This window comes from Kogia breviceps, chromosome 6 (genome assembly GCF_026419965.1).
Source record: "Kogia breviceps isolate mKogBre1 chromosome 6, mKogBre1 haplotype 1, whole genome shotgun sequence".
Lineage (NCBI taxonomy): Eukaryota > Metazoa > Chordata > Mammalia > Artiodactyla > Physeteridae > Kogia > Kogia breviceps.
In genome coordinates this window covers 127,047,601-127,073,399 of record NC_081315.1, presented here as the reverse complement: position 1 = coordinate 127,073,399, position 25,799 = coordinate 127,047,601, and the positions used below count along the sequence as shown (strand labels likewise).

The following is a 25,799-nucleotide window of genomic DNA, read 5'->3' as shown; positions in this document are numbered from 1 at the left end:
CACAGGCTCCGGACGCGCAGGCTCAGCGGCCATGGCTCATGGGCCCAGCCGCCCTGCGGCATGTGGGATCTTCCCAGACCGGGGCATGAACCCGTGTCCCCTGCATCGGCAGGCGGACTCTCAACTGCACTGCGCCACCAGGGAAGCCCCTGAAGCTACTTTTTAAAGGAAGTTTTGCACAGAACTCCAGTCCAGATGCTACTGCTTTTACGTCTCTCTTCCTCCCTTCTCATCACCCTTAAGGTTTCTGAAGCAGAACCTAGTCTGAGACAAAAAGATTAAATCCAGTTGAATAAACATTAAAAAAATATCCTCATACTTTTATAATTCTTTGATTTCCTTCCCTGATCTTAAGAAGTTGAAATTTAAGATAACTTAACAAACTTCAAATTTTCCCAAATAGACTATTTCAACAAAGTTGGTGGTGGGGCATATTTCTGAAAAATGTTCTCTTTTCCATTTATTTTCTTCATAACATAAGAACTTTTCCCCTGGGGAATATCTTGGTAGATTTAAATCCTACCTGGTGGTGGTGGAATACAGCCATTCTGTTTCTGCAAATGTTAATAACTTAGTAGCTCAGTGCAGCTCTTCATTATAGTATAACTCCTCTGACTTAGCCTTTCTGAATCCACAGGAGCTTTTACTGACTCCATTTTTGACTATTCTTATTGTTGGGTATGTCTAATGTCTAATAGAGTTTGGTTGTAGTATTTCACCTTGCCAGTAGATGGTGCTGTATGAATATGTCAAATTTATATTATAGTCTAGAACAGTGTCTTACATTACTATGTACTGCCCTATATTACAATAAGATATATTATGATCCTTCCTGAAGATTATTTAATTTGGGACTTCAAATGATAAGTTATTACCATCCATGTCAATTTAATAAGGTGGACATTTTACAAAAAGTGCTTTACTTAGCATTAGGCATTAATTAGTGTCATTTTCACGTTAAATCTGATTGTTTTATTAAACTTTTTCAGGAGTTTTGAAAATAGCTTTGGATTGAATTTTCCACTATAAATAAGATAATCAATACAAAAATGCTTTCATGTACAGTAAATATTCTATTTTAGAATTTTGATAATATCAATTCAGTTCAACCTTTAAAAATGTTTCATGTTTCAGAAGCCATGAGAGTTAAGTGAACAAATATGAGTATATTTTGCAGTAATTTATTTAACAGCTGCCATTTTTATATGGATAAATAATTTAAAATTTGTATATACTAATTAAAATTTAACATTAAAAATGAAAATAAATATGTTTTCATTTATGTATGTTTCAGAAGGCACATCATAATTTTTTAGAGTAGCTTATTATAAAAGATGTATGTTACAGAAACAGAGTTTAAGAATATAAATCTGTTCTTATCATCTTTAAATAAACATTACACCTCATATCATTGCTGTGAGGGTCTTTGATGATTGAAGATGTTGCCTTTAAAATTTCTTAGGCTGAAAGTGTTCCCGCTGTACTTGCCTTCCTAGTACTTGTGCGGCTCCCACACTGTTTTCTGAGGAGCCCTAGAACTCTCTCGACCCTATATATCCCCTGATCAAGATTAGAAGCCGCTGCATGTAAGCAGGGGAATAAGTCCGATTCTAGTGGAATGATGTCTTTCTGCTCTGTCTTGTTTGTTTCCCTTTTCTCTGTTATTCCCAGCTGAGTTTACTGACTCACGAAGAATCAGGCCTGACAGAAGCAGAAGGCGGGTTGGCAGAAGGCAGAAGGCACGTGGCTGGACGTAGGCTTAAGGCACAGACTGCAGACCAGGCACCTGTGAGCCTTGCCCCAGCTTCCGTTTCCCTTCCTGGTGCCGTCTTTTCACCGCCAGTCCTGCCTTGAGCTCTTCTGTGGTCACTTAGGTCAGGGGAGCCGTTTACCAGTCCTCCACTCTTTACTCATTGCGGTACCAGCTCAGGGTCTTCTGCCTTGACTTTCACTGTGTAGTGGCCCTGGATATCCTGCAAGGATAACCACAGTATCTCGGTTTCCTGCACAAGGGCCTTTGCTCGCCTGGGGTTTAGTTTTGTGAGCACTGCCTTTAATGAGGTTGAAACAAAAACAGGACCTCACCAAAACGATTTTTGAATCTTCAGCAAAACAGTATCTTATTCATTGGGATGATCAACATTTCTAATATAAGGCTTCTTGCAACACATTCCTCTCAGAACTTTGTACATTGTTACGGATAATAAACTAAGCTTTTGCTTTTCATACCGCCTATTCAATTTCTCTGATGTAGTGTCTGGGAGGGAAAAAGCTAAATTTAATATTAAATTGTAATATTTATTTAGCCAGTTGTTTGCTAAAGTTATGCTCCTCCCCCTTATTATTATTATTTTTTAAAATAAAACTAATAAAGTTTTTTATTGTGGTCCTCCTGTCAGAGTTTTGCGGTGAGCTAAATGCTTTTCAGAATCATATATTTCCTTGTCTTTAACATTAATTAATGTGTTGTTCTGTACTACATATATTTAAGTTTAAAGTAGTGTTGACTACTGTAAAGGGAATATTTTTACTGGCAAGTTACATATTTCCAAGTCTAAGTTTGTGCATAACAGAGACTTAATATATACTAGGTATAATTTTTTTACAGAGAGTATAAATTTATGCACTTTAAAAATAGGTCAGCTGTTTTACATATTTAAATAACGTGCAGTCTTACATTTTTTTAATGATATGTTTCTACTAGGTAACATGTTCATTGCATTTTCAATTTATGTGGGATAGTGTGAACAAATTAGGGCTGAATTATAATATGTAGTTTGGATATTGCAATAGCAACTGTCCACATGTTTATACTTTTACTTGATCTCCATACAGTTTTTGGCTTTGATAGTTGACTTAACTGTCAATTTAACCTTTTGCAGATTCATGAGATATTTGATTGTCAAGAATGTATGAAGAAATTCATTTCAGCTAATCAGCTAAAACGTCATATGATCACCCACTCAGGTAAAATATATATTTTTCCATTTGTATTGAAATCACTACAAAAGATTCACCTCGTCATTTTCAGGAGCTCTGAGAGTGGTAATCAGGAGACCTGGTTATTAGTTCCAGCTTGGCCCTTGACTGGCCATGTGATTTTGAGCAAGTTACTTAGCTTCTCTAGACCTCAGTTTGTTTCTGAAGCATATGTGGTTGGACTAAATGAACTTGAAGATCTTCAAACTCACCATTTAATTTGTTACCTCCTCCTCCTTGAGCCTCGGTTTCTATATTCTTCATCTGTGAAAAGATATCCTACCTTTCAAAATTGCTTTTAAGGTTAAACGAAGTCATCTATGTACCATGCTAGCAGAGTGTCTGATATTTAGGAGCGATTGAACAATTATAGTTCCGACATTTCTAGATATTTTCACATTCTAACTAAGGAACTAATAAATGTTAGTGAGAAATTTATAAATACACTTTGAGAATATAAGTGTTTAAAGCCATAGTTTCATTGTAAACAAGTTTGAGTAATAGGTCTGTAACACAGACTTAGAAAAATTCAGCTCTGAAAATAACTTTTGCTTTATGAAGTCTCTTTTCTAGAGTTTAGAATGTTTTTGAATAGCTACTTTATTTGGAGACAGATCTAGATATTTTGGCAAATGAAAACGGAAGATCAAAAATGGTGGATCGAAAGTAGAAGACCTGGTGGCCTTCAGATATGGCTTGTTTGAAACAGTTGTCAACATTGCATGGCTCTTGTATAAATGTGGATTTTACCCAGCAGCCTAAGTGTGTAGTTTCTGCTGAGAATTGGAAGCTCGGCCTGTGTGGGGTCTGTTCGCCCAGCAGGAGGCAGCTCTGTCCTTTACCTTCATCACTGCCAGGCCACTCACCCTTTGCATTCGGAGTTGTGACCCTGACTTGAACTCATACCGTTCAGCAGGTTTTTCATCTGGTAGTAGGATTTCTTCCTTGAATTTAAACTTCATCTTTATATCTAAGCTACTTTATACATTTAGTTTGCAAACAGGTCAATAAAAGAACAAACTGATGTTGCTTTTGTGAATAGGCTCACGTATCTAACAGACGGATTGGGTAATAGATTGTTTCAGTTGTTTGGGTCATGTTTTAGTTGACTTATCCATAAGAAGTAATACAAGGTAAGGCTGTTCTCCTTTTTATCCTTTACCTTTATATAGATATGAGATTGTCTCCACTCATTTTTCACAGAAAAACGACCCTATAATTGTGAGATTTGTAATAAATCTTTCAAGAGGCTCGATCAAGTGGGTGCTCACAAAGTAATACACAGTGAAGATAAACCTTACAAATGCAAGCTTTGTGGAAAGGGATTTGCCCACAGAAATGTTTACAAGAATCACAAGAAGGTAAAAGCTTATTAATATTGTTATAAATATATGTATTTTTTTGCTGATTTCTTGATATAATTACCAATTGTTTACCTTCAAAGAAGTTTTTGGATATCCGAGTCATGCTGTACATATGAAATAATTAGAGAAGATCTTGCTTCTGTTTTCTAACCACTGGCTCAGGCCATAACCCCTGTGGCTTTGTTTCCTATCTGTATTCTCTACTGAAACTATTCTCCTCACAAGCAGAGTGTCATCCAGTGTTTTCCAGCGTTGCAGTAACTGCAAAGTCTTCTCTTCCTTCTTTCTATAGAGTCTGACACTCTTGCTCCTGTTACCTTTTGGAAATCCTCTTCATCTATGGCACCATTTTAGTGACTCTGCTAGGTCCTCTGCCAGTTTCTCTGAATGCTTCTTTGTTCTCTGAACCCCCCCCCCCAGGGGGTTTTCCTGGCTGCTTTGACTGTAGGCCTCTTCTATGTTCTCTATGTCAGCTATATCCATGAATTCTGGTACAAACTCTGTACTGATGATTTCCAAGTGATTTATTTTGGTAATCCCAGCTCTCAGACACACGTTTGCCACTGCTTGTTTGATACATAACTGGGCACCTTTTGACCTAATGGATTTAGCACGCTCCAGATAACTTCACTTTTGGAAGTTTCTGTTAATTTCTGTTAATGACAAAAACATCTAGTTATCCCTGTCTCTTTCTTTAACATTAGTCCCTTTTTAGAATTAGAAGCTAATTCTTAAAGATTGTACCCTCTATGTTGTCTTACCACCGTCACAGTCAGCCATTGCTCTACCATTTCCACATCCTGATCATGGCTCTTATCCATCACTTTAATACCCATCTCATTCAGCTTCTTGTTACTTATCACTTCCCGCTTACTCAGCTGACTAGATAAATCATCCCAAAGCACAACTCTATCACTCTTGTATTCTAATATTATAAGTAGATTTCCAGCACCTATTAATATATGATGCTTTATTTACCCTGTCACTCGGAGTTCTCTACACCATGACCTCAGCTTCCTTTTCCAGCTTTGTATCCTCCTGTTTTCGGCATGAGACATATCAAAAACAACTCAGCATGACCTCTCTAACGTCTTCCCTCCCTCCTTTCTAGCAGGACTCTCTTCAAGTTACAATCTCTTAGTTTCATCTATTGATTTTTGTTTGCATTTCCTACACTTTACTCAAGTTCTTGTATCAGAAAGTTAGTTTTATCTAATCTACTTTGTGTAGGTAATAAATAATGTTTGAATTGAATTCAGAAAATGTGTTCAAAGATATTCATTGTCTTAGAAGTGTATGTTTAAATTTGTGATGGGATAAATATTTGCTTATTGATTTTGGTATATTGTAGGATGCTATTAAACAACGTATATATAATGTATTTTCAAATAACTTGTTACCTTTTTATTTGCAATATTCCATTGGAATTATAGTTATTTCGGTATTTATTGGGACTTTACAAACACATCATTTTGTCTCTTTAAGTCATTTAAGAAGTTATGATATCAGTTTCAGCTTCAGTCTAAAAAGAAAAGAAAAGGCAGATTTATGAAAGAATAAACAGGATTGATTGATGGTGTACCAAATCATCTCTGCCTAATTTCTTGCTGACCGCCCTTATGTTTAACTCAAGCATTATATGTTCAGAGGCAGGACCACGTTCATTACTGCTGCATTGGAATTACATGCCTATAAAAAATTATCTGGCTAGTTTCCTGCTAAGTCTCTGGAACCCTCTTGCTCCTTTCTTTGATGAAACTGATCTCCCCACATTTACGAGTTTTTCACAGTTTGACTTATGTTATATGCCATATGGGAATTTGACACAGGATCTTTGCACCATCTCTCATACCTTTAATCATAAATCATATGAAAGGAGTAATGATGCCTTGGGAAGGACAGAAGCAACGATGCCTGTCATTTCCAAAGTGGAAAAAGCACATTCAGTCCTTCTGCTGTGGACAGTTGTGCTTCTCACTGTGTTGTGACCCTAGCGTGTATTTGGTATCGTTACATGAAAATGTCTAAAATAGTTTCCGAAGAGTTACGGTGAAAAAAACAAATCAACTTTCTCTTCCTTCATAATTCATTAGTGGCCAGTTCCAAACCTGAAAAGTAAGGATGTGCAAGGAAAGCAGAAAAAAAACCACTCAAAGTCAGACCCATCTTCATCATGTAGCATGACCAAAGGTGGTTATTTTAAATAAATTATTCTTTGGGGTTTTTGATTATGTAACTTGTGTATTTCTGTTATACTTATTTGGTTTATTTGGGGATCAATTCTTTTAACATTTAAATTTGCTTGAAAAGGAAATATTTTCATTGTGATTGACAGTAGGGCGTGAAATTTTGAAGGAGTGATTTCTGTTTCCTAAACTTAATTGTTTTGTCATCTTGCCAGTTGTACAAGCTCAATAGGTCAAAGTTAGTTTTTCTTTTCCCTAATCCTTTCTGACAGTCATTTAACCTGATTCATAGTTGTATTTTTTAGGATCTAGTTAAATAAAGAGTGTGTTTATCTGGATCCACCTATATTCTGTGATCCTTTAAATCACAATTGGACAGACGTTTCAGAACCGCAGGAAACAGAAGTTAGTTAGTTAGTCTCCACCCTCCATTTTGTTCCCTGTCAGATTTAAAGCAAAGCCGAATTGAGATGTCTACAGTGCTCTCCTCCTCCTGTGATGGGTGTGGTGTCTTGGGGGACTGAGCCATCTTGGATCCTGGAACTGGCACTAGAGAGGTTTTGTCCTGATTATGTCATAAACAAGCTCCTGGGGGAAAGAGCTGTGTCTGTTCAAATAAGAGACCGTTTTTCCTGACCTTTATATAACCTTCAAGGGATGAACATTAGACGCCGATGAGGAACTCTGGTCATAACCTCTCCTAAAATAATTCCATTGGGTGTCCTCTACTAACACCTCATCCGGTGATTTCCAAATTCTGGGCCATGACCACTTTGTGGGTCTTGAAATAATTTACTGGGTCATGAATAGAATAGAATAGAATAGAATAAAAAATACAATAGAAAATATGAGAGTAAGGGTCATTTAATGAGATAATACACGTGTGTGCATGTCTGTGATAGATTTTGATATAACAAATTATCTTTTTGGTCATGATCAAACAGTTTGAAAGACTGCAGGTCAGACTTTGTGCAGGTGAGATCTTATTAGACCTTAAAGAAAAGGACAGGTCTCTCTATAAAGAAATCAGGGATTAGGTTCTAAAACCATAATACATGGCATAAATTTTACGTAATAAAAAAAAATCTTCGGCAATCTCTAAGAAAGGTGCCAAGTTGTAGATTGAAAGACAGTGGCTCAATAATTCCATCACAACCACTTTTCCCTTCAACTTTGCATCAGATTTCTCTTCTTCAGGTGGGTTGTAGGTGTAGTGGGTGGTTCATTTAAGGTGTTACATGTCCAGATTTGCCTATTTTTGTGTTCTAGAAGCACATTCACAGGGATGAGATGCTCCCATTAAGAGGGGCATGCATGTAGGAATTGAACCTGACAGAGGAAAGTAACAGATACAGCTGTTTCTCTGAAGCTCATTTAGTTAATGGCAAATTGCTTACCCTGTTTAAATTACTTTTCTTAGGTGGATGATGGGATGGCATCGTACAGTTTCTAACGTAAGCACCTTATTTCCCGTACTAGACAGTAACCTTTGACGATAGATGCTGTACTTTAATTCATGGCACCTGTTGACCACATTGTGCTTTGAATGTGGCAGACATTTTCTGAATGAATAAAAACTTCATGAAAAAATTAACCCAAATAAATGATTTAATGTTCTTAGTTAAACGGTAGTCATAATACCAGGAGTGATTGCTCTAAATCGGTATTTGCAATATGTATTGCAGCATGCTTCCCTTTCTGAGCACTCTCTTTCTTGACTTTATGAGCATATTGGTGATCTAGTGATAACACTGAAAAACCACTGTTGTATTCCTTCGGCACTGGGTTTATCAGCCCGAGATATCTAAGAACTCTCCAAACCTTTCATTTGAAGACACTGCACTGTTCTAATTTTCTGGACCCTTTCCTGGCTCTGAGTTAGGTGTTTCACATGTAGCTCACTTACTGCCAAATCAGTGATGGCCCTTTGTCCCCTAAGAAACTTTAATAGAAGAACCTGCCTCCCAGCTTGCTTCTCCTTCCTCCACTTCCCCAACCCCCAGATGATGATTGAAGAGCCATCAACTAAAGACTATGCCTTGGTGTTTCCCTGAACCACAGCATTGCTGTTGCTCTTCAGAGCTTTCTTCAACCCGGTTCCTGTGGGCACAGGGCCTTGCCTTCCGGATCTCTAGCCTCTGACTCTTTGCCTTTGCCTTAAAGGTTCAGACTGGCTCTTACCTCCAGAATACTGCCTTTGTTCTTTGCTCTTGACCAGCCCAGCCCAACCCAGGGGTTGAGCTCACTTTACTTGACCCGCCTGATCAAGTGCACACCAGTAGCCTTCTTAAAACCGCAAAGGGAAATGTTCTTTATTTTTTAATTAATTTTGTTTTCCTTTTTTTTTTCTCTTCGTAGTAGACATCTTATGAAAACAAATCCCTAAAATCATGCATGAATGCATGGGAAGTCAGTTATGCAGCTTAGGTTAGAATCCCCGGCACCAGCCCCCTTCCCTTCTGCCTGCCACGTTTCTAGGCCCCTTCCCAGTGAATAGCCTCTGGGCTTTCCCAAGTATATTAACAACTGTACACGTTGTTGTGCAAATTATTTGTTCATTACTACCACATCTACTGCTATATTCAAAGGCAGGTGATCCTAGTAACTGGAGGATGTTTTGTAGACAGAGTAGAATTCAGTTTTTATCCTCAGCATAATGCCGTTGACATACTTTAAGTCACTGTAATGGGTTGGAATAGGGAAGATTAGAAATGGGAAGGTGCGGGCTGGAGGTGGTCGGGTGGCAGAGCTGGGAAGGTGGGGGGTAGAAGGTGGGAAGGGTGACCATTGGAACGGAGAAGAGCGTGTGAGAAGAGACTCCAGAGTGTTAGGTTGGAGGGGGCGCTTTCAAATGCTGTTAAGTACAGAGCACCTCCTTCCTCACCCTAGTAAATCGTCAGGAACTTCCACATTCCACACTGATGTTTCTGTGTAAGAGGATGTTCTTTTTGGATGGAGCTTGGAGAAAAACACAAGGTCTCAGCTACCCATCTGGGAGAAAAGTATATTTAAATGTAAATGGTTTTATGACACATGTCATTCAGGAACTTACTTCTTTGCCTTGACATTATGACTTGGAGAGCATTTCAGGTCGGTTCATATAAAGCCACTCATTTTTTATGACCAATACTATTTTGATACTTCAGTGAACACCCTTTTACATAAAACTTTGTAATTTTGCCAAGAGTATTTATGCAAATAGATCTTAGGTATGGAATTTACGGGTCAGATATTAGGTTTACTTTAAATTTTGATTGTTCCTGCCCAACTGCCTTCTGAAAAAGCTCTGATTTTCACTTAGTAGTGATGGAAGTGCTCCTTTACCTGTGCCATCACGAACATCTGTGTTATCAGCCTATTTTTTTCTTCGGTCTGAGAAGTGAAAAGTGATATTTCATTGCATTTTAGCAATGGTGAGTGAGATTCTATTCTTTTTATGTTTTTTTTTTTTCCATTTTTCTTCTGAGAAATGCTTGTAGGTACTCTTTGTCCTTTTTCTACTGGCCTATTTGGCTGTTTTCTTATTGATTTCTAGGAGCTCTGTAGATATTGTGAATATCAACGCTTTGCTGTTTTTGTTTCTAATATTTGTCCCCATCTATCAACTTGCATCTTTTGAATAAAGAAGTTTTACATTTTTATGTTTTCACGTATGACATGGATTATGAGTTTTATGGCTTCTGAGTATTTATAGCTTCTGAGTTTTAAGTCTTATTTAGGAAACTTTCTTATTCCAAGATTGTGCAAATACTCATCAATGCTTTTAAAATTTATATTTGTTTCTTTTTTAATTGGTATTTTAATCCATCAATAATTTATTTTTAGGTATGGATTGAAATATTGATTCGTACCACTGCTATCACATTGTTGAACGCCTCTCGTATAAATCTATTTTTGGATTCCATTCTGTTCCATTTAATCTGTATTCCCTTGCAATATCAGACTATTTTAATAGTTGCGATTTATAATGTCTTTTAATATCTGTTGGACAAGGGCTCCTTTGTAGTTTTCCTTTTTCAAAATTCTTTTACATGGTGTTTTGGGAAGATTAATGTTAATAAGCAGATGTCTTATCACTGCTTCCTTTTTATCTTCCTGGCAATCAGTGTCATATATTAAAAAACAGCTCTTCTTCACAAAAATTCTTCAAATATACCCTTGCTCTTCTGAATGGTTTGGTTCAGAAATGTTCAGGATAGAAAAAGCAGGAAATAAAAACAGTTCATTTTCCTCTATTATCATTAAATTAATTCTCCATTATCAGTATATTTCTTATTTTTATCATGTATTAAAACATGGTATTTAGTATAACATGGAGATCCTTCCCTTGTCCCTTTCATTTCCAGTCTACCTGAAATTCTGCCAAGTTTGGTTGACTCGTTTCTCAGCCCAGAGGATCTATTAGAAGAGGATTGGGAAAAAAAAAAAAAAAGACAACTCAGGTTAGCCGTAGCCAGAAGACTTGGTGATGGTTTGTTACACCCAGAGATGACAAAAAACTTTAAAAATAAACTGTGACTCATAGAGCATGGCAAATGGGGGAGATTTAGCATGAGGGCAGGAAATGTACTTATGTGAACCCTCAATAGACAGGGTAATGAATTTTAAATGATGTTGACAGTCTTACTGAATAGGTAGTATAAATTTGGAAGCCAAGTTAAAATAAATGGAAAATTATTACGTTTTTTAAAAAGAGACACTCTTCTCTCTTCTTTAACAATTTGTATCAAACTAGAAAATGCCACAAACCTGAACCAATGAAAACTAGAACTGTACAAATGAGAATTGTATGTTGTAATTAAAATACGCTGACGTGCAGTATTTTCAGTAAAAAATAAGCTTTGAACCTAATATCCCATATTGGGTGTTTTATGTTTAAAATTAGAAACTAGAATCAATTTAGAATCAGACTCTGATCTTTTGACTTTGTTTGCATCTGTATTGTGTTTGAAAATAGATTTGTTTAGTTTTTATGAGGGTTTCAATTGAGAAAATGTCCTCTGGCCATGTTGACACTTAGATAATTGGATAGTGGTTTAAATACACACACACACACACACATACACACACAGACATTTTACTTTCAATCTATTTATTCCAAATATTTGGAATCCTATTCTCATCCTATTTCCTATTATCTGTTAATTTCTAGGGATTTATACTATAAGAAAACTATTTCCTGTTGAAGGACTGGTATTAATTTTTTAGAGTAATTTTTGGATAGGACCGGAATTGATCCATTGTCGTTTGCTTGTCTGTTTGTAGTATAGGAATCTGCACTCGTTTCTCTTTGGATGGCACATAAAGTTCAATGCAAGATTACCAATTTATTTAGCCATCTTGCCTAGCAAACAAGTTATCCACTAAAGGAGCTAGTATAGCTGCTATGATGTGTTACATATGACTTATAAAAATTAGGAGACCTACTTTTATGCAGAAAATTCTGCTTCACATTATTATGATGCATCTGAAAACTTTATATCTTCAGTAGTGAAGCTACAAGTGTCTGTTATCTGGACAGTTTGTGAAGGGACATGGTTACTGTTTCCAGATATTCAAAGAGCTTCATTTGGAAGCGAGAACATACTTGTTCTGTATGGCTCTAGACTAGCTGTAGTAAATAGTGGCCATGCAGAGGCAGAACTTTTAAATTAATGGTCAAATCAGCTAGCCTGAAGGGTCGTGTGTTGAAAGCACCGTTTGCTACAGGCATCCTTGGTTACAAATATGAGATACCATCTCTCAGCAGTATAGTAGAGGGGAAAGGCCCCTGAGCTGCCTTCCAAGGAAGACTTCATCTGAAAGCCTATGATTATTTCTTCTCTTAGCAAATTCCCTTTGCCTTGATCAGGGTATTACAGTTGGCCCTTTGTGTCCGCGGGTTCTACGTCCACAGACTCAACCAACCGTGAATGAAAAGTATTTGGAAGAAAAATTCCAGGAAGTTCCAAAACAGCAGAACTTGAATTTGCTGTGCACTGGCAACCATTTACATTGTATTAGGTATTATAAGTAATCTAGAGATGATTTAAAATATACGAGAGGAAGTGCATAGGTTATATGCAAATACTATGCCATTTTTTGTTTTTGGAGTATAATTGCTTTACAGTGGTGTATTAGTTTCTGTTGTATAATGAAGTAAATCAGCTATATGTATACCTATCTCCCCTCCCTCTTGGACCTCCCTCCCTCCCCTTCCTATCCCACCCATCTAGGTCGTTACAGAGCACCGAACTGAGCCTCGTGTGCTTTATAGTATGTTCCCACTAGCTGAGCATCCTCGGATTTTGTATCCTCTGAGGTCCTGAAACCAGTCTTCCACAGATATGGAGGAGAAGTGTCCTTGGGGCTGTGGGGACTTCAACAGTTGGCCCCTTGAGGTTATGGTTTTGTACTAATGAGTTGTGGCTTTCAAGCAATAGAAAGGTTGGACTGGCTACTCCGGGCTGTACTCCATCTTCACTTCTGTGTGTAGCATGAGCTACCTTTTGCTGTACTGAGCTTAAAGAAACTGATTTCTTCGGTATTTCTCCAGTTTCTATTCATTTTTGTGAGGAGGAGTACTTTTAAGGAAGCCAGTTGTAAATCTGACAGTAAAAATTTAATCCACAGACCTTGTAAACAACCAGATGACACACATTTTATAAAGCCTTAGGTTTATTATGTGACCCTGTGGGACAGTAATATACTTTTATACAGACTTCAATAATGAGATTTTTAAAAAGAATAGTTCTAACACATGTATCTCCGGAATACTTTTTCCAGTTTTATTTTATCTCTACTTATTTCCCCTGAATTTGTCATAGTTTTCTTGTTTGGCACATGACTGAAAGAAGGAATGTCATTTCAAGTAATATTGCCAACTGTGGAGCTGTATATATTACTGATAGTCAAAGTTATTTTTAATTGTGACTGGGCCTGATGAAAATGCTAATCTGCTCTCATGAAATTAGTATTTGGTTTGGTTGGCTAGAAATGTGATAATTTGTTAACTAGTGTATAAAAATTATGTTGTAAACTTTCTGAAGCATTCTTGAGACATTTTACTAGGTATTACAGGTAGTGCAACACATTTCCTTATGTATTTTCTACATCTGCAACAATAATCAGACATCGTGCATAAAATGATATATTTCATAGTGCTAGTTCGTGGACTAGTTCATTTGTTACATCAGCAGACATTGGTGTCTCAGTGCTTGGCATTTAGAAGGAGGGTGTTCTGGAGCTCAAGGATAATGTGATAAATAAGTCAGTGGAAAGTTTGGAACCCTGTAGAGATGAAAAATTGAAGGATAAGACACCTTTTAAGAGGGTTAATTTTATTTGGTATTTGTAAAATATATCTTGGAGACAGAAGTCCTCTATCCAGAACTTGCAGGTATTTCACTACCGCCTTACTTAAATGAGATTGAATGCTGAGACTTTCACAAGTCATGCCATCACAGCTCCGTGGTGTTGGGTGTTGGAATCTTTTTGACAAAGTATTTATTCACCTGGCTATGTACTAACAGCTTAGTGCTTGAAGTGTGCTACTGACTTCAGGTCAGTATCTAGAAGTTGTGGCTTTGGTTTGGTTAACATAGGTCTAAGGCATTATGCTGTCCCAAGTTCTTCAATCATCAAGCAACTAAATCATATCCACAAGTTGTTTTGTGCTAGATTTGGGAAAGGAGAAAGAATGGGTTAGGGTGGAATATATTTTTGGAAGATTAAAGCAACCCTGTGTTCCAATTTGGATGCTTTAAAAATGAAAGAGTTTCTTTTTTTTAATAATGATACTATCGACTAATTGTAGAAAAGTAAAACATCAAAGAAAGTTCTAGAAAACAAAGCAAAAAATTCTGTCAAATACCACTGTCCACTTTACTGTGAAAACCCTCCTCAGTGTTTTGTAGAACATCTTCCTAGACCCTGTTCTGCGTGAGTATGAATGTGCCATAAATGGTATTCTACTATATAATGCTTTGCATTCGGCTTTTGACACTCAAAATACCTTATGGAGACTTTTCCATATCAAAGAAAAAATATATTTAATAGTCACTAGAATTTAGTTAACTAGGTTTATAACTGTCAATGGGAATTTTAAAAAACTTCTTTACTTTTTAAAAAAAAAATTGTGCAAGGGAATTCCCTGGCAGTCCAGTGGTTAGGACTCCATGCTGTCACTGCCAAGGGCATGGTTCGGTCCCTGGTTGGGGAACTAAGATCCCACATGCCGTGCAGCGCTGCCAAAAAAAAAAAAAAAAAAAAAAGTGCAAAAATGTCTCCGATATATTTCTATAAAGGGAGTTGGTTCGTCAAGAGGTCTGTGCACAGTTATCATTTTGGTAAATGGAGCCACACTGCCCCTCAGAAAATTTACATTCCCAGTTACCAGACGTGAGATTGCATGTTCTTACCCTTCAGACAACACAGAATGATATCTATTTTCTTCACTTCTGCCAGTCTGATAGACCACAGATAGCATTTTGTTTCAAAGTTTTCATTCTTTAATTGCATCCATGGCTTGAAGTATTAATACTGTACGTAATCTGACATTCCCCAAGTTTTATAGCCAGTAATCCAGACTTGAAATATTCAACTGCCTGTTGACATCTCTTAATAGTCATCTGAACTTGTCCAAAATCGAATCCCTTATCTTTTACCCAAACTTGTTTCTTGCTTGCTCTTTCATATATTAGTTAATGGCTGATCCATCCTACCATTGCTCAGGTCACAATTTTGGAGGCATGCTTGCTTCCTTCTTTCTGTGTCTTATGCTTCATATCCAGGTCTCTCTGCAAAACCTGTTCACTTTCATAACAGATCCAGAAGCCTCTGACTTTTCTTCCCATTAGTGGCTACCACCCTGGTATAGGTCTTAATCATCTCTTGGCTTGGTTTATTGCTATTACCTCTCTAGTTTCTCTGCTTTCCCTTGTCTCCCTACATCCTCTTCTCAACACAGCCACCTTAGCATCCTGTTAAATGCCAAGTGAATCATGCCTCTTATCTGCTTAAAACCCGTTAGGGAGATTTTATATCTCTCTCAGTCAAAGACAAAATTCCTGCAATGGCCAACCAAGCCCTGCATGATTTGCTTCTCCCATTTCTCCACCTTCTCCCATTTCTATGCCACTTCCACTCAGTTCCTATCACACTGGCCTCCGTGGAGTTTCCTGCCTCCATCACCCAGAGGGAAACCTGCTCCTGTTCCCCCAGTGCAATCAGTTCTTCTCTCACCTGTCACCTTCTCAGCCAGAATTTCCTTGACCACCTGTGTAAAATTGCTACCCCATTCTCTGAAACATTTGCTGTCCTCTTTCCCTGCTTTATTTTTCTCTGTAGCATGTGTCTGATATTTTATCATTTGTTGATTGTCCCTCTCTCTCTGCTAGAGTAAGAGCTCCACAATAGCAGAGACAGTTGCCTTTTTTTCCCCACAACTATATCCCCAGAATGTAAAATAAGACTGGCATGTAGCGGCCTGAAGTGCATATCATAGACTTGGCGCAAAATAAATAATGATATTTTAAGAGTGCTATTTGGAGGAGAGCCCTTTTGCCTTTTGGGGGGAATTTTTATGTTATTAATTTGCTATAACTCTTTATATTAGTAATTTTTAACTTTTGGTTTATGTTGCAAATGTTTTCTGTGTCACCGAATATTTTTGCCTTGCAGTTTTACATTTAATTCTCTCATCTGAGTACCCGGTTTTCTGTCATGCCTAGAAAGCCTTTTCCTACTCAAAAATTATTTAAATATTTACTCATATCTTCTTGTATATTTAGTGTCTTATTCTTCACATTAAAAAAAATATAGAAGAATTGAAATGGGATTTATCTCTTGTAATGGGTGGGGAATAGACACAACTTAATTTTTCCTGAATATCTATACAGTTGCCTCACAACCATTTACTAAACAGTCCACTGTTCTTATACCAATTTGAAATGCCATATTTTCCTATACTAAATGTTCATATATCTTTGGTAATGAAAGAAACCTGCTCTTTGTTCTATTTATTGATATGTTTATTCCCACCTATCATTTGAATATCTCTAACTAAATAGCACATTTGAATATCTGTAGTTTATCCTGAGTTTTAAATATTTGTTCCTCCCATCCTTTTTCTGTATTTTGCACAGTTGAAAACAGTCATGATAATCCCTTTCTCACTAACATCATGTTAATAGGTAATATTTATATCTTTAATATTATAGTGTCCATTAGACTAAGAAAATGTGTAAATCTGTATGCTGTGAATCAAGTGACTTTTCTTTAAATAATTCCCTTTATTTTTATACCACAGGTATCATAACAACCCATCAATTATATGATTTGCTTTATTTTAATAAGAGAACATAGTTCAGTTTTTTTACATATCAGCGTTTATGAGCGTCGTTATCTCGCCATCCGTGGTAGAATAGAATTTTATTTACCGATTTGTGCCACATGGGTTAATACTGATGTGTAATGGAAAACAGGTGAAGTGAGTAAGCTGTTTTTACTGTTGTTTTTTGGTTTTGATTTTTAGTTCTAGCAGGTGGATTTCTGTTGTTTCTTGTTTACACATATATTTTTGACTGTCACGGATTAATAGTGCTTTTCCTACATCTATGCTGCTTGACATTTGGCAAGTTACTGAAACTTTTTGAGCCTTAGTTTTCTCATCTATAAAATGGAGACACTAATGGTATTTTACTTATCAAATTGCTATTCGAATTAAGTGAAATGATTCATGTGAAGCGTTTAGCATAGCATTTGATCCAAAATAAATATTTAATTAATGGTACCTGGTGTTAATTATAACATGAGTACATGTTCTAGTTTAACGTAGGGGAAAAGCAGCACCTAGAACTGAGAATTATTTGAAGTTAGTCAGTGAAGTTGAGGGAGAAGGGTGGAAACAGCCTCCCTTATACAGTTTCCTTTGTCTGTGGAAAACGTGGTACCGGCATAAAGTCAGCTCCTTGATAAAGGAGGTTTAGTCTCTAGAGAAATTACGTATCATTTCACTCTGCAAAGTAGATTCTGAGAAATCTCAGTGTGTATTGAGATTAGCATTTGAGATTATAGGAGCAGTTCCCTTTACTGTTTATCAAGTTTATAATTAATTAATGTGAGAAGTTAAGAATACATACAGTCTTCTTTCCCCACGAACACAGCCTATTTGTGCTTCCAGTTTTATGGGGGAAGAAGGTCACCAGAAGAAACAGGATAGTGTCCACCTTCCTGTCTTTCCTGGTCGCCATCATGAATCCAGGCTCCAATTACTGTAATGACTAGCTGATTCTGGAGAGTCCTGACTCACTGTTTCTTTCATCTGCAGACCCACTCTGAAGAGAGGCCTTTCCAGTGTGAGGAATGTAAAGCTTTGTTCCGGACCCCATTTTCTTTGCAGAGACACCTGCTCATACATAACAGTAAGTCACAATCCAGGCAGTTGAGGACCAAAGGAATTATATCATATTTTGTTCTTATAACCTTTGAGAATGTAGGCATCACAGAAGCGGACCTATAAGTAGTTATGTAATCTGCATTCACATCTAGAAAGGACTGATAACTGCCTTTCACCTTTTCGTCCTTTAGCCTTGATTTATTTTCCCACAGTGAGATTAATCGTTTTATGAGACATTTTATTTTATATCATTTTTTCCCACTATTAAAAGTTGTGTATAAAAACATGTTCAGTAAAGTGTCTTTGAAATTTGTTCTGAAACAGATGTTTTTGTTCCCTTTTAAATGTAATGATTAAGGAAACATGCCTGACTCTTTAAAACATGCAGATATCTGGCATGATTTTATTAGCTCACAGGCTTTTAAAATTGGAAAGGATCAGAGTAAACATCTAATTTAACCTCTTCGTTGGAGGGGAATTGAGAAAATTGAGACTCAGAGAAGCATAGTGACATACTCAGGGTTGCACAGCACTGGGGGTAGCATCCAAGCCTGTTAGTCCGGTGTTTTTCCCGCCTACTCCACTGCCTCTGATTTCTTACTTCTTTTGACAAGGGAACTTTTGGTGGGGGCAGGGGGGAATTAAGTTATTCACATACATACCGTGAAGTCTGTCTAGCAGTTACACTGAGAGCTGATTTTAGAATACCACAGTTTTTAGCCATGTCACTTTATTCAGAGAAGAAATTGTTATTGCTAAACAGAGTTGTAAAGTGGGTTCTGTGTTCAGATGTTGAAGTAACCGGAGATTTACTACTTTACTGTATCTAAAGTTAAATTAAAATGGTATAACATAAGTAATAAATTTCTTTTAATTTGAGTTGTGTAATCAGTAGAACATCCTCTAACATGTAGTTTCTAATGCTTATTAAATTTTTAATATTTCTGAGGAAAGCGAAACAATTAATCTTGACATCTGATTGTACGGATAAGATAGTACCTTGGAAGAAATTTTCTCTGGTCAAGTCAAAGTATCTAAAATGCAAAGTAATAAAGATACTAAAGTTTTTATATTTACTGAGTGGTAATGATTGTGATGAAATGCATATTTTCCTATAGGAAGGGCAGTGCTGAGATCTCATGTCATTCTGTATTCGCCTTACAGCTCTGGAGAAGTTGTTAGCACCACTTTCCATTTTCCTTATAAAGAAAAGCTATGCATTTAAGAAATAAAATACGTCACGTAACAGGAGGAATTTCCATCCCATTTCACTGTCATTTGATTAAGAAAATGGCTAGAATAGAGAGGACAAAAGACTAGACCCTGTCTTATACAATAGGCAAGTTAAAACCCATTTAACTTCAAAACATGAGGATTGTTTTAGAAACTTACATCAGCACTGTGGCTCCAAATATGAAAAATAAGTTGTCATAATTATTTTGGAAATTATTGTTATTTCCTAATACACTGAAAACCAAAAGGCAGGTTACTAGCTAGCTTCTTGGTTTTAAGATAGGGAAGAATCCTGATAAATTTAAGGTAAAGAAATCTGATCAAATCTCGTATCAGAATTTTAAAGTTCTGATAAACTGAAAACAAAAAAATCTGGAATTAAAATATGAAAGAAGAAAGGTATGGGCTTCCTTGGTATAGCTTGAATAAGATTTTTTTTACAGGAACCAAAACTTTGATTCACTTAATAATTTAATGGAAATACTTTGCTAGGAGCAATCGTGGAGTATCTTTTTCCAGTGCCTGAACAGATTTGGTATTATTAACATTTACAATTTTATGTCACTTGTCCGTTTACTCTCACTGGTTATACATTTTATACAAATATCAATAAAATTTTAAATAAATCTAGAAAGATATGTGAAGACAAACTAGGTGACAACGATAACACCCTGCAACAAAAAAGCACAAAGGCAACATATAAACACAGCTTTCAGAATCTATACAGTTCATGCGTGGTTTGGTGTGACTTGGTTTCAAGTATCGAATTTCAGTAACTCAACAACTTCCTTAGAGACTTTAAGAGAATTTAAAGAGCCGTACTTCTGTTTGGAAAGACACAGGGAGGGTAATTTGCCTTTTCCTTTTTATTTTCGTTCTTCTTGTCATTCCTTCATTAAATTTGGTGTGACGAAATAATAGGATCTTCACATTTCTAAATTTATGTGAGTTAAATGGAGGGAAGGTAGGAGAGCTTGGTTGAAATTGAGGTAGTCTCTTAGTTAGATGTAGAAAGTTACCTGCATATTTTGTCTCAGAGTGAATATAATTTTTGAATCTGTGCTATTATAATTGTTCTCTAAAAAGGGAAAATATGTGCAAATACTAGTCTGTCTTTATACAGGCTACACATGTTTTATATCTTTCTGGGAGATTCACTATCTGCTAATTGTGTACATTGATCACTTAAAATGTATCTACAGTGGACTTTAGGCATAGCATGGTATGAAAGTTTAGAAAGTCCCATAAACTCCCTAAACATAGCTTCTGGAGTTGCTTTCCTGCAAGCCTAGGCTATTTGATGGGAAGGTGAAAACCCTCCCAGGTACCCTCTCCGGGACGCATTCCGGAAGCCGCTGTGTCCCACCACGGGTCCCCTGCTCAGGAAAGAAAAGGGGCCTGAGGGCACTGCCAGGGGCCAGGTGGTGGAGGCCCCCCGCTGGGCTCTAGGGTAGAGCCCTAGACCCCAGCCCTAGAGCTGGGGGGCCCTTTGAGGGGCTCTAGGGTAGAAAAGGGTAGTTGCCGCTCTGGGTCCCCTGCCCCAATCCAGCTGCCTCTTTGAGAGGCAATCCCCAAACAATCTGAGAGCCTGGAAGTTGAAGCCCTCCCCTAGCCATTTCACAGCAGACCAAGGACTGCGTTAGGGGCGTCCAGGCCAAGCTCCTGAGACAGTGGAGTCGTGGTCCTCTCCTGTCCCCGGCTGAAGGATCTGCTCTGACGTCAGACGCCTTCAGGGGCTTCCGTCCAGTTTACTGCCTGTGAGCCAGTTCTGCCTCTGCCCCTGAAGGCGGGGTGGGGGGGGGGATGGTGTGGGAGAATGGTGGGGTCAGGGGAGGTCAGGAGGGGCCCAAAGGCAACTCACTCTGCAGGACAGAGACCTTCTGTCAAACTCAAGCCTCTGCCTTAGAAATACATACGTTTAAAGAAAATTCATAGAACCTTGAGAAAATTAGCTGATTCAGTCCCCACATTTTCCAGTTAAAGGCACTGATAATCTACGAAGGTTAAAGGACTCTCCCTCCCCCCCCACCTGATTCACACAGGGAATTAGCAGATACGGAGCTGAACAGTTGCTGGAAAAATGACCTTGTATGGTTATGATGAATTGTTAGAGCTGTAAAGCTGAGTTTTTGGAGGAGACAGCAGTAAATCTGGTACATATGAGGGGGAGTTAACAGCACCCTGCTGTTGTGTCTGTGTTTCTCTTATTTGGCTTTTTCATTTCCAAGGTGAGAGGACTTTCAAGTGTCATCACTGTGATGCTACCTTTAAAAGGAAGGACACCTTGAATGTTCATGTCCAGGTGGTTCATGAACGGCACAAGAAGTACAGATGTGAGCTGTGTAATAAGGCATTTGTTACACCTTCAGTGCTTAGAAGTCATAAGAAAGTAAGTAGAAGCCTTCCGTGAGTTTGAACGGATGACGTATTTTAACCATACAGGAGTGTATGTTAATTATCATGTGACAATCAATTTTATATGAATGTATCAACATATTTACTCAAAATGACAAATAAGAAACCCACGAGTGATAGCAGCTCTTTAGCAAATGTCTGTTTTCTTCATTTTATCAGAAGAGAATATATTTGTCTTACGAAAGAAAACCTAGATTCAGGTATGGATGCTACACAGTCCTAAACTATGCTGATAGATGGGTCATACAATATACTCGATGAACGGGAGCTTTTCGACTTTATACATTTTGGGATTAACGTAGGTTCCTTTTTTAAAGCTATTGAGTAGAGCTTTAATAGTTTTATTTTTCAAAGCTAGTTCAGCTATGTATTGACAAGTTATTAGACTGACTTCTTCTGGGATTAGAGTGGTCCTTCTTTATCTTGCATCCCTAGGACCTAGGGAAATTCCTGGTACAGAACAGGGACTTGATAAGTGTTTGCTCAACTCGAATAAAGTGATGTTCATACTGATGGTGATTTGGAGATTATCTTATTTGTGTTATGCTAATTACCTCCAGCAAATCAACAGATTATTTTTACTTGTTGATTAAATACATTTTAAGTATATCTTTTAAATAGCAAAATTCGTATTATAACTAATGCAGTTGACTTCAGACATGGCTATGAAGTGTGGTAGTTCTCTGCTGCTCAGCGTGTCCTGCCTAGTGAATGTGAAGTGGCTTCTGTGTCGTTATGACATTTATTTTGGTACCTGTCCTTAACACAGCTGTTTCAAAAGAACTGAACCGAGTAACTTTCTTTTCTTGTATCTTTAATGCTGATTGATAATGATACTGTCTTCTCTTTTCAAAGCTCTGAAAAGAATAATCTTTCAACTTTCTTTGATTGGATTACTCTCTCATGAATTTAATAGACTTTTGTTGTGTTTTAATCAATGAGGGAAAGTATAGTGAATTTTCAAGAAAGATACAGTTGTTTGTCTGCAGTAACATTATCATAGAATATATTTTGCAGTGCATTGTTCATTTTTGTCTCGTACATTTATCCAATATTGTTCTCATAGTGATGTTTCCATGCTTTCTAACCATATTTAAGAATTTTTAGTGTTATACTTTCAATATCTTATACCAGCCAATCAAATTCTGTACCTAATAATATTTTTGAATTAAGCCAAAAAGAACACTTTAATGATTTTAATTAATATTGCCATAATGTCCTTTAGTTTGAAACTTATATTACTGAAGTACTATAAGTAACTGAGTATAAGTAGGTGAACAATGAAATACTTACGTAGCAGCAAAAGAAATCCTGTGGATTTTATAAAGATACTACAAATAACTTGGTAGTCTCCTGTTTGGAATAATCCCATGTTGTAATAATAGATGTATACAATTCCTGAACAATCTTATATTAATCAGGAGAGAATTGCCCTATTTTGTCCCTTCTGTCAGGGAGTGAGAAGCACACAGGTCTGTTATATGTTAAAATGTTATACCATTTCCCTTAAATTGAACCATAATGTGGACCATGGGAGTAACAGCTCTTACTGAGGTGTAAAGTATGTATAACTGTTTTGTATAAGAACTTGTAATGAAAATGGAAAGTTAAATGCTGCCAAATGCAGAATCAAGGAGGTGTTTGTTGTAGACAGTATCATTGGCTAGTGTGGCTGTTGATTAGATTGTATTCCTCAAGCTTGAATGTAATATAAATCTTTTTCAAGGGAAAAAAATCTAAAGGACACTGAAGTTGACTAAGATATTTCATTTATAACTCTTTTAAAAATTACAAATATGGTAGTGTATATCCAAATATAGATTACAATTCGAATATGAAAATTTATAAATTAAATATCAACCAATAAGATTATAAACCAATTGTATTAAAGTTAACCATCGATTTAATATGGAAGATGAGGATGTTTTGCTGAGTTAGTGGTTCCTCGAGGTTGTCAGGTTCCGACATCGTCACCCCACCCTCTTTTCTGTATCCCAGCTAGCCTGTCTTTCCTTTCTGGGGACACATCATTTTTAAAAAACCTTTCCTGTTCTTTCTCCGTTAGCTCATGGCAATTCAAATCATAATACTTGCTAGTAATTTGCGTAAAAACAAAGGCAAACACAGGCCCTGGAAGTTCTGTTTTGTGACGGTGGTGGCAACCCAGATCATCCACTATATGCTTTTTTTCATATTTAGGTTATCGCTGAAGTTAACAATTCTGAAAAGGGTCTGAGAGAGTGTGCAGGTATCTGAAGGAATTGCCTCCTCCTCCTCTTAAGTTTGAAAACCAATGGGACTTGAAAAGTAGCTCTGCTGCCTCATTTATTGGAATGACCTATTTTGATGTTGGTAGAAACACTGGTCGCCTGATGAGATTGTGAGACAAGTTTAAAACACTTCGTCTGCCTCCTTTTTTTGGGAGAGGTCACTCTTGTTTTCTTTGAACTTTTTTAACATTGTATGGAAACTGGCTTTGATGATACTCATTCACCTTTTCTTGTGTGGTGGTTTTATGCCCAGGTTAAAGGTCTTGAAGGCAGCAGTGATCTTTCAAATGGACTGTTCAGTTAACACCTGCTGAATTTAAAGATCAAATCAGATTTCTATTCCTTTTTGCTTTGCAGTAAAATCAATCCAGTCTGACAAACATAATGCAAGTAACAGATTACTTTATTGAGATTAATTCTGTCCTCAAGCGTTAAATACACACAAAGAATGTGAAAAATGCTTCTAAGGAAGTGTTTCTTGGCAGCAGTCCAGGGCAGCTGTAGCCCCATTTTGATTATGCGGTTTTGTTAACATACACTGGTTTTGTATAACTTAATCATTTTTAGATGGGGGCTCCATGAAGGCTTAAAATGTAAACTGCAGAGTTATTTTCAAATTAACACTAATGCATGATTCTAAGAGGTTGTTTTGAACCAGTGGGAATAACCATGATAAATTGTTTAAAATCTCATTGTGATATTAAATCATTTTAAAGGAACATAATCCTGGGAAAAAAAGGATTTACTGTTGTCAGAGGCACTTAATCATTTTAACCTCATTCTTCATATTTATTCTCAACCTTTTTTATTCCTTTCTGTTTAGACACATACAGGAGAAAAGGAGAAAATCTGCCCATATTGTGGCCAGAAATTTGCCAGCAGTGGTACACTGAGAGTTCATATCCGTAGCCACACAGGTATGTAGATTGTAACCGGTGATAAAAACAACATAGAGAAATCAAATTCTTCCAAGAGAAGGAGTTTATAATTTTATAAAACGACTCCAAGATTAAGAATTAATCTTGACTGTTTTCTCTCTTGTAAAGTTTTATAGCATCTAGTTTCTTACTCTAGAAAAATTTTGAATAAGTACACTTTCCCAAACTAAGTTAAACATCTAAAGTGGAAACTGATTAATGTTTGGTTGTGAAATAACTGTGATTTACTTTATATACTATTCTAATAGATGGCATAGGATGTAGCAGTTTTATAGAAGGCTAAGGGCCTCCTCTTAAAAATCCCTCCTGTAACTCGCATCAAATGTGGCCTTTGAAAATGTAAAAAGTCCTTGGAATGTGGCTTGAATGCTGTAAGATTTTATTGGATGCAAGGGTGATGTGACCATAGTATCTGTTATGCCATGAATTGCTTCCCAAAGGGTTTTCTTCATTTCGAACAACTGCCTGTGTAATTTCTCCCATGAGAGAGGGCTGTGCCCTAGTGAAGGGTGAACGAACAGCTAAATATTCTTCAGAGAACTTTGTTTGGGTTTTATCTGTCATGTAGAGAAGTTCTTGAAAAGACTTGAAAGAATACTCTTAATTTTGATAGCCAGATTATTGTGTATGAATCGTTAAGTGGTTCTCCGTAGCTGGACTGTGTTTGGTAAACTGTGTAACTGGATTAAATTGCTGAAGCTTTTTATTCAAGAGCCGTAGTATTTGACTTTCTTTATCATTGTGTCCCTAGCTCCTAGCTCAGTGTTTAGCACCAAAACTGTGTTGTGAATGAAGAAATGTTAGTTGAAGCAGGTCAAGGAATAACACTGTGACTATTATACAAAGGTGGAGAAAAAAGGACGGCCATGCAGCATAATTTCTTAGTTTGGAAATTATCTGGCTAAAGCTGAGAAGCGTAGGTCACCTTAATAGTTGTCATCTTAGAATAGCCTCTTAAATACTTTCAAATGAAACATATAACCAAGAACAGATGGAGCATTATACATGATGGCTGTGGAGCAATGGGCGCCCCAAAG

The 25,799-nt window shown here is 37.0% G+C and overlaps 1 protein-coding gene across 3 annotated transcripts in view; it reads left to right on the top strand.

Moving 5' to 3' along the window:
• PRDM5 (PR/SET domain 5) overlaps positions 1-25,799 on the top strand; it is a 202,102-nt gene that overhangs the window by 101,766 nt on the left and 74,537 nt on the right. For all 3 annotated transcript variants that reach the window (XM_059066317.2, XM_067036583.1, XM_067036584.1), the window contains exons 9-13: positions 2,883-2,967; positions 4,183-4,340; positions 17,838-17,931; positions 21,368-21,528; positions 24,648-24,741. In XM_059066317.2, the coding sequence (XP_058922300.1) occupies positions 2,883-2,967; positions 4,183-4,340; positions 17,838-17,931; positions 21,368-21,528; positions 24,648-24,741 (592 nt within the window). The remainder of the gene's footprint in view (positions 1-2,882; positions 2,968-4,182; positions 4,341-17,837; positions 17,932-21,367; positions 21,529-24,647; positions 24,742-25,799) is intronic.